Genomic DNA, 12,521 nt, shown 5'->3' with positions numbered 1-12,521 from the left:
ATATTTTCAGGCCCACCTGGCTTTGCCCCAGGTGTTGTGGACATGATATCATTCACCGTCATTGACAACAAGAGAAGTCAAAGATCAATTAGAATAGGATCTTTTTCTCCAACTTGTGTGGAATTTGAGGCTTACAAACATGACTTTTCTTCTAACGACAAACTTTGTCGGACGGTTATGATTCAGGCAACTAACCCTTTTAGAAACCCGGTGGAAGGAGGGAGCAACCGAGACCCGGCTACAAGACCTGGCTACTCAATGGAATGCAATCAAGCCTGAAGCTTGTTGTACTTCACGAGCAAAATGATGGAGATGGAAGAATGATGATCAACCAGTAGAGGCATTTGATTTATGAGGATGTTGAGCAAGATATTTCCTTAAGTGGGGATGAAAACAATGTTTGCGCATGGTAAGCCAACCGCACTGTAAGTCAGCGCTAAGCAGGAAATCAAGCAAATAGTTTGCCTTTACTGCATATTGCAGGCCAATTAAAAAAAAAAAAGAGAGTCAGGGCTGTAAATGGGCGCCTGGGTCAGACATTGGAATACCCCTGAGATAGGTAAAAGGTTTTCAAGAGGACAGAACAGGAGCGTAAATCGCCAAGAGTCATCCTTCCATAATGTGTCAAATCCAGACCAGTCTTCCGGAAGATAAGACAGATAAAAATAATCCCTCATTAGCCTTAAAGACGTTTCGCTTGGACCGAGCGCGGGGAGTTGCGGCTTTGCCGGCCCAGAGCGTGCTTTCTAACCTCACGTGGCCTTCGGAAAAAAAATCGTTAAGAAAAGGAAAACAGCTGGAAGGAGAGCAGAAACAGGCCAAACAGCTGTTTTTGGTGCCAGAAGTTCAAAAAAAATGCCAGAGGGAAGTTTTCAAACTTTAGCGGTGAAGTCCAAAACAGTTTCAGACGTCAACTCCGGCACCAGATCAGATTAAGATCAGGGTGTCACTGGCTCAATCTCTTGCGGCTTTTAGCTCGTTTATTTCCTCGACTGAAGATGAGTGGAGGTCATTATATCTACCTACGCATTGCTGACAAAAAAAAAGCGATATTAGTCCCTTTTTTGACAGATATAAAGAAAAGTCAACTGTTACCAGAACGCAAATGAAACAAAACGAATACGTTGAATATGAGGAAGTTACAAGGGCAAAAACTGCTGCCTTCACGTCACGTGAGCCTCCATGGATTATAAACAAAAGCTATACAAGACTACTGCCATCCACATCAGTTTGACTAATTACCTCCCCCCTAAACATCCATCCAGCCTAAACACAACTGATCACTGGCAGAACATAATGGTCGGCTTAAACCCCCCCCTTCCTCCACTAAAGTGACCCTTGAACCCTGGCCTATGAACTTTAAGGCTGCAGGAATGAGCCCATCCACTTCCGGCCAACAACCACCTGTTTTGGGCCAACTGCTGAAAATACACAATAATAGAGAGTGTGCGGGGGTCCACATGCGGTTATTAGAAGCTAAAACACACACCCACATCGCTAATCCTGTCAGTAGAAAAGGTCTGGAGAGTCACAAGCGCCTGTAGCTGATTAGTCATGAGCGAGTGAACAAGTAACAGACCGGGACATGGGCAGTTTTTGACAGGCTGATCTGTTGTCATTACAACTTGTTTATGCGTCCTGATTGGTCAAAGGTAAACAAGGATTTTGGAAGGTCCTTTTTGATACTTCCAAATTCAAAACGGAGGATATCAAATATAGTTCACATTTTGAGTCCACTGCATGGCGGGTTTGGACTTTTTAGAACACGGTTTAGCTAAACAAGGGTAGAGTTTGTTACTTTATTTGTAGTGTTGGAACTGTTCTAGTCAAGACGAAAAGCTAGATGAGCGAGATGGGATCTCCTAACAAGCGATGATTCGATAGATACGAGGATCATACCAGATGGGATGATCTTAAGGTTGCCGCAGTCCAATTTACAAGCGCCTAAGTTCAGTTCAACTTTTTTGTTGTGAAGGCAGTATCGTCTGACAGCGAAACTGCAACAGAATCCAGTCGTGCATGCAGCAAAGGGTGCGGTGACGAGCGCCAAAAGCGCCACAGCAGTCGCAACTTGGCCGGCCTCGGAGTTCTTTGTTCCAGCGTAGCCGTAGAGCGCCCGATGCTTGCCTTCGCCTCAGCGCGGTGCGAAAGCCACCACCACGTTACACCAACATAAACAGCGGTGACCGCTGGGCGTGGGGCGCCTGCCAGCCCGGGCTGCGGCCTGGAAACGGGCGCGACGAGCAAGCCGAAAACGCTAGCGGCCATCCGAGGAAGCCGGCTTCGGCTCAGTGGAAAGTTCGCATCGGTAGAACCCGGAGAAGCCAGTAATTCGGCAGACCCCCATACTAATGTAGCCATTACTTCCCGCCCGACCGCGGGCTAAATGTATCCTCCGTGCATAGCAGAAAATAGCATAACTGCGGCGAGCCAGAGGGGAAAGAAGACGAACAAAAAACACACGTGTATATATGTAAGCCCGAGATGGAGCAGGGTGATGGATGGATAGCATAAAACTGGAGTCGCCAAAGAAGGAAACAACTTAATAGAGACCAGAGAATCAATCTTGGGAAAGGAAAGAAAAAAAAAAAAGGTGCTCCAGATGGATGAAGCATTTCTGAGGAGGAGGAAAGCAGACAGTAGAGTCGGTGGGGGTGGAGTGGGGGTCTCTCAAGTTCTACCGCTGCATATTTTCCATCTTAAGCGATAGAATTCACCGAAACCAAGTGAAGGTCAGAAGCAGGGAATACGGTGCCAACTCCATCTCAGCAGCCAGGACGCATTCTCTCTTTCCTGATTTCCTGTCAGTCGGTCTCTGCTTTTTCTTGGCCGTCATTGGCCTGTAAACTTTCGTCCCACTATCTCATCCCTCAATCTACTGAATAAGACCGGTTTTCACATCAGGAGGTACTTGCGACTGCACTACCAGGGCCACGTGTCTTTTAACAGTCATGGTTTTTGCAGTGTGGTTGGAAGGCGGCTGCGGACTCAACACCTCATATTTATGGTTGAAAATGAAGGGTAGGACAATTGAAAATGGGTATAGCAGCAAAGGGGTTATCAGGTCAGAGCAATTGTAGCATTTAGAGCACTCTAGAAGTAGGGGTACAATCAGAGTTTCTTTCCATCTCTGAGGGGAAACTAAAGTATCCCGAAGGACAAATTTTCAGACTCCATGTTTGAATCGTTTATATACAATCACTGACAGAGGGGGACAGGATAGAAAGTCTTGTAAGTACTCACTAAAAATCCCTGAGAACTTATATGAGAGAAGAAAAAAAAACAAAAAACAAACAAGGGATACGGGAGGAAGAATAACCAACACGGGCCATGTCCCCAATGAGGTCCGAAGTATAAGCCCGGGAAAAACTGCCACTGTTCTCATCTAACCTAACGATACAGAAAACTCATCACAAGCAAACTCTCTGCCAGTTTCCCAACTGAAGCAAGGGTGTCTTCAACTAATAGAAAAAGAATTCTAATCAATGCCATGCATCCTTGTCATACTTCATAGCAAAGTTCCTCTTAGCAGTAGAGCAATCCTACTAAAGATGTGACAGAAAGTCCTGCAAAGCAAATTTTAATGGGTGATAACCGTAGTCAAGTAGTTGCGGCAGAATGACTGTCACTTCCTGTAAACGGCTGAGAATTTAATGGTTTCATAGGAAGTAGAGTAGCTATGTCGGCTTCTTTTTTTTTTGCGGACCGGGTGATGCCAGCTATTGCTCAAGTGCTAGCGGATCGTTGTAAAAATAGCCTGTGAGCTACCACCGGCATTGTGAAGGCAATGATGAGGTGAAGACTAAATAGGCGCTCTCACACGTGGACCTATGTGTTCGCGGCGTTCCAGTTCAGTGCTAGTGAAAAGCCTGATCCCCTCAGGAGAGAACCTGGGAAAGTGTCCATGAAAGGCCCAGCGGTTCTCCAGCTTTGTCCTCTTCAGTCTCTTGAGGAACAAGTGGGACGCTTAAATATTTTCCTGCGGCGGAGGCCTTCTGCCTTGGCCGTGCGTTCAAATGTTTATCTAAGGAGCTTTGTGGAAAAGTTGGCTCTTTCGCCCTCACTTTGGGAGTCCACCTTTACAAAACGGCATTCGGTCGAACCGGCAGAAACTAAAAGCAGCAGGACGCATAACATCGGTGCAAAAGAGGTACGACGGCAATTTTTAAACCATAGACTTCTTCCTCTTTTGACTATCTGGATAAGCATCAACAAGGTCACGCCTGATCGCGCCTCAAAAGACACAGTCGCCCGATTGCGCTTGTCACCGCAACTGCCAAAAGATGACGAATACCGTTTGGGCAGTGGTCGACAACGCAAGCTTGTCTTTACGTGCGGGCGTAAAAGGCATTAAGTGCATTCTTAATTGCCTGTAGCAATGCAGGCTCTCGGCCTCACGGTTGGGCGGCAATAGAAGACCCACCTGTGCCTTCAGAGCCCCCGACGCACTCCAGATGATGGAACAAAGCCCCTATGGAAGCAGATTCGGAGCACTGCACGGTCTCCCCATGACTCAAAGCAGTGGGGGGTTGGTGCAATAGAATAGAGTAAAATAAAATAGAATAGAATGTTTTTAGCAGGTACAACAAAATTGAGAGGGCTACTCCAATCGGTACATATGAATAATGAGGGATAAATAATATATCAATAAAGATGAAATACAATCGAAGAGAAATCATAGTTTTACAGGACTGCAATCGTTACTTGAACCGTGTTCTTGTTTTGTCGTTATTCAGAGCGTTAATAGCTCTGGAAGGAAAACGGTCTCCGAGTCTGTTTGTCCGCCTTTTTCGAGCCCTGCGGCGCTGACCAGAAGGCATGATGACCAAGGGCTAATTGATGAATAGATCGACAAACATTCACAGAATCCCAAATTACACAAAAATTATTACTTTAGCCCGATAGCATAGTGGTCTATGTAAGCGGTTCAAGGTTTTATTTATTTATTTATTTTTAGAGCAAAACTACGCCCTGCGAACTTTTCTTTTCTTTTTTTTTCTTCCCCTGGTCAAGTACCATGTAACGAAAACAAAGCATTTTCGGATTGAAAAAAAATCATTCATGTCTGATTTAATAAGCTTTGGATACGATGTTACAATAAGGAGTTAAGAATAAGTTGCTTCTTGTTCCAATAAATTTGCTCTTAATTAGAAAAGAAAAATGGACGGTTCCTGTCACTGGTTTAAAAAAATACGCAAATTAGATTTGCTGCTACTGGCAAAAACCTCGTAAAACCTCACATAAACCCTTGAAATGAGAATCTACACAAAAAAGATTTTTTTTTTTTAAGCAGACACAGTACTATTTTTATTGATGTTCTAAAAATAACCCGAGCATTGATGCTGCTATGCTAAGTGATGCTAAGCAAGAAAAATCTCTGAACCTCAACATTTTTGATGAACGCTGCTTTCCGCAGGACCAAGTTAAGGACAAAACACAGCAAGGGAACAATAGAGGGCTTACACCTCCACAAATCAAAGTCCTTTTTCTCCAAGCAGTTGGTCCCCGGGGCCCCCAACCACTACACAAAACGCCCACACAATTGCTGGCTGACTAATTGACCTGACTGAAATAACGTTAGGTGGTTTCATACGGAGTGGCGATTGGGGCAGAAAAATCTACAGGGCCCTCTCGGCTGGAGCCCCAACCCCAAGGGTCCTCCATCTTTTCTTCTCTTCTTCCAGTCCTAGCTTACTTTGTGCACAATGGGCAAATGATTTCCTGGCCATTTTTAATCTGCTTGGAGCCAAGAGCACTTGCGTTTGATATGGTCATGCACGCAGAGCCCCCAAGAAGGAGAACAAGGAGGCCCACGCAGGTGCAGGCTAGCTTTTGTTGTCATAACATTTGCTGACAGATGAGAAAAATCTGACAGGCAGAAATCTGCCTCAAGTCTTTATATAGCTTGTGTCTGAACAGTGTGCAAAAAACACACACACACAGCGCCAGGCAGATCTTACAAGTTCTTGAAAATATGGAAAACGTTTGGAAAAAGTTATATACTACATATTTGAATCATTTTTGGGTCGTTGCATTAGTAGTAGTAGTAGTAATAGTACAAAGTTCAAAGTTACACAGCCGTTGCAGCTTCACGCATTCAGATAATAAGATGCGTGGCAAGGACAATCGTCGCTACCGTTTGCAGGAAGCACAGAAAATATCAAGAAAAAGTGTGTAAGCAGCCAGAGAACTCAATCAATTGGAGAAAAAAAAATGAACTGGCAAAAAGGACAACAACAGCAACAAAAAACATTTGCCTGGAGGCTACATCAGCCCCATTGCCACTAAATGAAGCGTGGCATTTTTTTTAGCCAGGCACTGACTTTTTTCCATAACGTGGGTGGACACATGGCAAACCACATGGGAAATGACCTCAACCGACCAGCAGGGTGAGGGTTCTGGATCACTTTTTTTTTTTCCGTCAGCAGGAGGAGCTGATAGTAAAAGTTGCAAAGTCAATCAAAAAAAAAGTGGCATTTGAGATGGATTTATGTTTTGTGCGGGACACATTCGAGACATTCAATCACTGGCTTGGGGTGAATTATTTTAAGTCTTGGTTTGACAATGGTGAAAATGGCGGTACTTAAGCGCCAAAATATTGGCTTTGGCTCAAACCACAGAGTAGAGTATATCGTGTCACTGCTAATGGGCAGCTTTGCTGTTCTTCTATGACTATGCGATATGTCTTATTCCGTCTGCCGTTGATCCATAAGAGGACAAAAGACGTCACTGTGGGGTTAACGGCGCAATGAAGGAAATCCTGATCAGATGATTCAAAAGACCGCACAGTATATTTTGGCATATTTGGGTAAAATAGGAATGATTGTGATTGTTGTTCAGCAAATGAAAACTTTAAAAGTTTATACATGTTATAACTACGAAAGAGTACAAAACAAAATGACCTCAGATTGAATTTCAAAACAAAAAACAAAAACAAAACAACAATAAACAATAACGATCCTGGCCTGTGGTGAACTACTTAGGTCAAAGTTCAGACTTTATTGAGACAACAAAGTCTTGGTCTCCACCTCCCAAAATCTCGGGCCTTGTCTCGGTCTCGATACCCTCTGGTCTCGATAACGTCTTGCTCTTGCTTAGTGTGGTCTCGTCTACAACACCCCTGAGGTCAAAGTTCAGATAGGAAGGCTGGATCTACGTTTTGAACGCAAAACCCAGAACCGTGAGGCCGTAGGGCAAAGTACTCAGGTAACAAAGTCTTGGTCTCTACCTCCAAAAGTGTTGGTCTTACAAATTACTGCACAACGCGGAGACCGTACAATACCACACTAATGACCTTGTCCATTGACTGTCCAGCACCGGTTTATCTGTACGGTACCGGGTCGGTTGGCTTAGAGCTAAGCCGATGGATAGTAAAAGTCCCGACTTTAGTTGTTAGGAGGCGAGGACTAAAAGAGTCTTATCAAGATGGCTAAGAATCATCAAAATGAAATCTTCCTCCCACTTAAGTCTGTACGACTGTTTTTGAGAGTTCACCAGTTCACGGTTCCCTTTGGGCCTTTCCTCTATTTGGTCAAGCTCCGAAGTGTGCAGTGACAATCTGGTCTGAGGCAGCAGCGGAGGCTGAGGGGGGCCGCGCGGTGGGCGGAAACCAGCTACTAATGGGAAACACACTTCTCTCCACCGCTGAAATCGTCGTGTTCCCTCCCCCACCCGCAGTAAAGAGTGTCAACATGATTCGGGAGAAGATAAGGTTTAAAAATCCACACGTTTTTGTGAAGGGAGCCACGGTGTAAAAACTCGTACCAACGTCAAACCTGAGTATATTCTAACTAACTCGCGCAGATAAGATTGGAGACACTGGAGCGGAGTGACAAGATAATTAGGAGCAAATAGGAGCCGGGATATTTACAATCAGCCAAAGTGGCTGCCTGGCAAGTCTCCGCGAGCCTGTCAACGTGACTCCGATGCAATCCTCGCACCGACGCTTAATCGCGGGGCGGCCGCGCATTCGACTCCTCGCATTGCATCCACATGTTTGCCGTGAATGCCTGACGCTGTTTCCACTTATGGGCCCCGCATCTCCTGCCAGCCTTCGTTACGACTTCATCAGAAAGATCAGCTACTGGAGCTTCTGCCCCTCAAGGGAAAGAAGAAATGTTCCAAACTGGATTTGGGATGGACCAAAATACGGCAAAGGCTTCTGTATGTGGAACACAGCCCAGATGCTACGGCTAGCATATTTGATAAATCGCAAAACAAACCATTTTCCCATAGGTCAACATATACAGGATCTCTAGCTGCTGCAGTTTTTGGGGTTTAAAGGACGATCGGTCTCCAAAAGCTCGGAACACACCTGGACTCTTTCTGCGACTGCCGTAACCGCAACTTCAACTGCCAAAAATCCGAACCACAAATGGCATTTAAGCGAAGGTGAATGGAAGAAAAGATGGATGAGGTAGCAGGGAAGGAACGATGGATGGAGAAAGAAACTTTTTTCCTCCCATTTTTCCTTCTGTGGCAAGTTCACACGAAAAGGGTCTTTCTAATCCCTGGAGTGCTAAGCGCATACCTGTGGGATGAAACCAAAACCCTCTGTGAATTATATTAAACATCCCGTGCCAAACACTCTACGTACTTCCATGTGTGTGTGTGTTTTTTTGACTCCATTAGGTTTTCTACTCAAAGGAAATTTCAAAGAGAATTCCAGACATCGGGAACTCAGCAAAAAGACAACAGATCGAAGGGAAAAAGTTACAGTTTCTCATCAGTTGGAAGAAATAGGACTCTCGCTGTCTTTATTCGGATCGCTTTGGAGTAAAGACCTGATCTTCGAAGATGTAAAATGTGCTTCGGTATCTTCAAATACCAGTCTAAGGGTCAAGGCATTAGTTTTTTTTAACCATATACGGTCGTCCCCCTTTCATTGACAGTGCGCCTTATGATACGGCGCGCCTTATAATCCGAAGGAGATGCTAATCACCGCGGGGGGGAAGGGATTATATCTATTTCACAAATGATTTATAAGCAGCAGACCAGATGTGACGTTGAAAAAAGTTGCCTGCCCGCTTGTTGGTTTGGAAACCATTTTGAAGTACTGAAATGAGTTGAATCAAAATGCTCTTGAACACGGTACGGTTTCAGAACCGCACCTCTCTGCTCACAAAATGTGGACTTGATTCTTACTCAAGATTGGATATTTTTTCAACCTGGTCCCCAGAAGTGGCTGCGTGTTTTTTTAAAGTTCTTTCGGAATAAATACATTTCACTCAATCGATCCAAACGGCGTTTTACTGATGTCTTTTAACCTTCATATCTTACTTTTTTCTTTTCAATGGTTACGGGGAAAAAGGAGGGTCTGCAAATATCTGGTATTGAATCGAATCAATTCAAGCAAACGGGAGCTGATAAAAACGGTACGCTCAAAAGGAGAGAACAAAAGAAATCTTCGGTTTAATTCCCTCTTTAAAAATGGACTTTAGGACACACGCCTTCTTTTTTTTTCTGGTCAAGCCTCCCTCTGTTACCACTGAACCTCAAAGAGAAAGCCCAAATGAGTACCAGACTGCGGCCGTCACGTTTGATCCGTCAAAAAACGGTCGCATCTTGAACTTGCGGCGGATGAAGTGCCAAGTGGATGGTGACGTTCACCTGAGGACTATCATTTCTGCCCTTCTGCCACACGCTCTGCAGAATTTAATGCACGTTTATGTCTGACTAAAACAACAAAAGATGCTAAGGTCAAAACCTGGTCCAAACCTTCTGTGTTTGACTTTTTGTGCGCTCTGGTTAGCCACGCTGCAGCTGCATCTAATCCCCACAGGAAAGCCTTCATCTGGGACTGATTTTCCGAGCGCCGGGCTCCGATCGAAGAAAGGGGCGAGTGTTCCCCGCCTTTCCTCCATCCCTTTGATTAAAGGGGAGGGAGCCTGGCTAAATTACACCCGATGACTGGGCCCCGCGCTCAAGCGCGACCCCCGTTAGAAAAACGCGCAGAAATAGATGATCTGAAGAGGGTGTGCGTCGCACCTGGCGCGCTATGTAAAAAAGTTATTGCCCTCGGTTAACATCGCAGTCTGTCAGCAGCGAAGGCCTCGGAGGGGAACATCTTTGTAGAACTCGTGACGGGGTCGGGACAGCAACCGGTCGGTTGGTATCAGTTGGAAGCCTAACAACTTAAACAATTGACAATCGATCACACAATCAAAATTTTTGAAAAGGACAGAGCAATTTCAATTATTCTTTTGCAGTAGATGAATATATATATATATATATATATATATATATATATATATATATATATATATATATATATATAAAACAATAGCCTACTCTAGCATGCTACCTTTTGCATAATAATGCGCTAATGGCTATCTTAAATGCTAAACGCTTACTTAACCCTGATCGCTCATTTTTAATGTTTGTCGTAAATTAGCATTTTTAGGATCTCTCATACAAACCGGAACCGCCGATTGTAGCATAATATTTAAAACAAAACAATTTGTTTGGCCTTAAACTTGGTTGATTATCGGACAAATTAAACATCAATTTAACATAAAAAAATATACTGGTATTTTTTTTCCGATTATTTTAGCGTTATGGAATTTTCTCTACTAGAATAATGCTGCAGACTCGGCATAGCTGACGTATCGGACTAACTAGTTGAGACATCGGCTAAGCAGTATAGTACAATTTGCCTTAATTGTTCCAAAACCATGATTCATCAACAATAAATCCCACAAAATTGACAGAATTCTTAGCGGTTGATATAACTGACATGACTAATCTGTTATGATGTATTCTATACAGTAGTGGTAATCTGTTACAGATATGTACATATACTAATAGGTCCAAAAGTGCACTTTGTGTTATAAAGGGCGATCGATCGCATGCGGCTCTGCGCGTGCACATTTCCCCGGCCGCAGTCTCCCTTTTAACTTCAACCCCCTTGAAAATAACATTACCCCTTCATTATTCTCCGTTGAAAACGATTCCACCCGCAACCCATTTCCACTGGCTCCAGTACTGGGGCCTCTTCAACTTTGTGGCGATCCAATGAAAACAGTCCTACTGAAAACTGCGGACGGGCAACGCTGGCTTGATCCAATCCAGCCTGCCGCTCCGATTACACCCCGTGTTTACCGCAGCCCTTTTAATTAGGAACAGGCAAGGGGGGGGACACAAATCTGTCTTTATGTGTACTTGGGGTCTAAAAATGACAGGGAGGAAATGCTCCACTGTGCGTGTTTGACTTCAAGCTTCCTCGGCGACACACCCACACACACATATACAATGGCACGGTTGAATTTAATGGAGCGCAGAGATAAACGGAAACAAAGTCTGCTTTGACGGCTGCGTTTGTGGACGCATGCGCCGGGCAATGCTCCGCACAAACAAAATTACCCAGGGGAGATACGGAACGCCCAAAAAAACTTTTAAATGATAATTACCAGTTACAGTATTTGAAGCATATGCTGTGTAAGAAATGCACTATAAATCAGCAATTCAATTTTTGCATTTGTGTGTTCAACCCCTGGGTACCGCTAATTATCTAATCAATGTGAAAATGTTTTGTTTTAAAATAAGACTATCGGGTACTGGACTACGGGATATAGTCTTATTTCCAGGTTGTAGAGAACTAGACACAGCCCTTAAATCACAATTTTGCCTTTTGCAAAATCAGCCTTCAAAGCTGGCTTCTTGTTGAGATGTATTTTCTCAATCATATGATTAAAATGTATGCGAAGCTTCTATAAACAGCAATGCTGCACAATGCAAAAAAAAAAAAAAAATCAAGCACAGTGTGAATTCCCGGCCGCGTTCCCGCGTGCCCTCGGCAGCCGCGTTTGGAAAAAGCGTCGGGGCGACTGCGGAGGCCAGCGCGGCGGGCCGCTTTGACGCCTCGCCGCGGTGGCTTGGCCCCGTCACGGCGGTCATGAATAGGAGTTTGCATTCGGAGGACGTGGCCGCGTGAAGGGCAGGAATGCGGCGTCTACGGTGCGCCGGCCTACGGGAGGTCCGTACCGCTGCGCGCTAATTACGGCCAAGACATTTAAAGCCCTCCGCGCACCAAGCCGACGCCCACGACAGCCCATGGGCCCGGCCCGCGAATACACTAACGGCTATGTACCTTCGATGTAATACTCCTCCGTACCACAAGCGCTTTTCCGACGCCCCGCGGCGAAGGACGACATTTCGACAGTGTTTTCCCCGCGCCGAGCGGACGGCGGATGACGAGTTTCCACCGTCGGGGGGACCGGCGCGGGTTGAGCTACGGCACGGTAGGGACTCACCCGCTGGACATGCCGAAGGTTTGAAAGCTCAGAGAAGAATTCAAGTTCCTGCTGTCCCAAAGTCTCAGTTCTCGGTTTCGCATCTAAAAAGGGAAAATAACTCATTTACGCGCTTGGTTTGGAGGTGATGACTTGCCTGAAACGCAAACGCAACACACGCGCTTTTACTGCCACTTCCCCTCTCTCCTTTTCAAATCAAGGCTTTTAGGTGCGCCTTTTAGTGCGGAAAATACGGTAAATGAAAATCTTTTGAATGGAAGTATTTCAAAA

At 44.9% G+C, this 12,521-nt stretch overlaps 1 protein-coding gene across 3 annotated transcripts in view; it reads right to left on the bottom strand.

Moving 5' to 3' along the window:
- Positions 1–12,521, bottom strand: part of coro7 (coronin 7) — a 75,882-nt gene that overhangs the window by 48,663 nt on the left and 14,698 nt on the right. For all 3 annotated transcript variants that reach the window (XM_088436274.1, XM_088436275.1, XM_088436273.1), the window contains one exon: positions 12,252–12,334. In XM_088436274.1, the coding sequence (XP_088292400.1) occupies positions 12,252–12,334 (83 nt within the window). The remainder of the gene's footprint in view (positions 1–12,251; positions 12,335–12,521) is intronic.

This window comes from Hippichthys cyanospilos, chromosome 16 (assembly GCF_059441005.1).
Source record: "Hippichthys cyanospilos isolate Australia breed blue-spotted pipefish chromosome 16, RoL_Hcya_1.0, whole genome shotgun sequence".
In the NCBI taxonomy this organism is placed as follows: Eukaryota; Metazoa; Chordata; class Actinopteri; order Syngnathiformes; family Syngnathidae; genus Hippichthys; species Hippichthys cyanospilos.
Note: the sequence above shows the minus strand (reverse complement) of the source record. Positions and strands in the feature narration are given on the sequence as shown.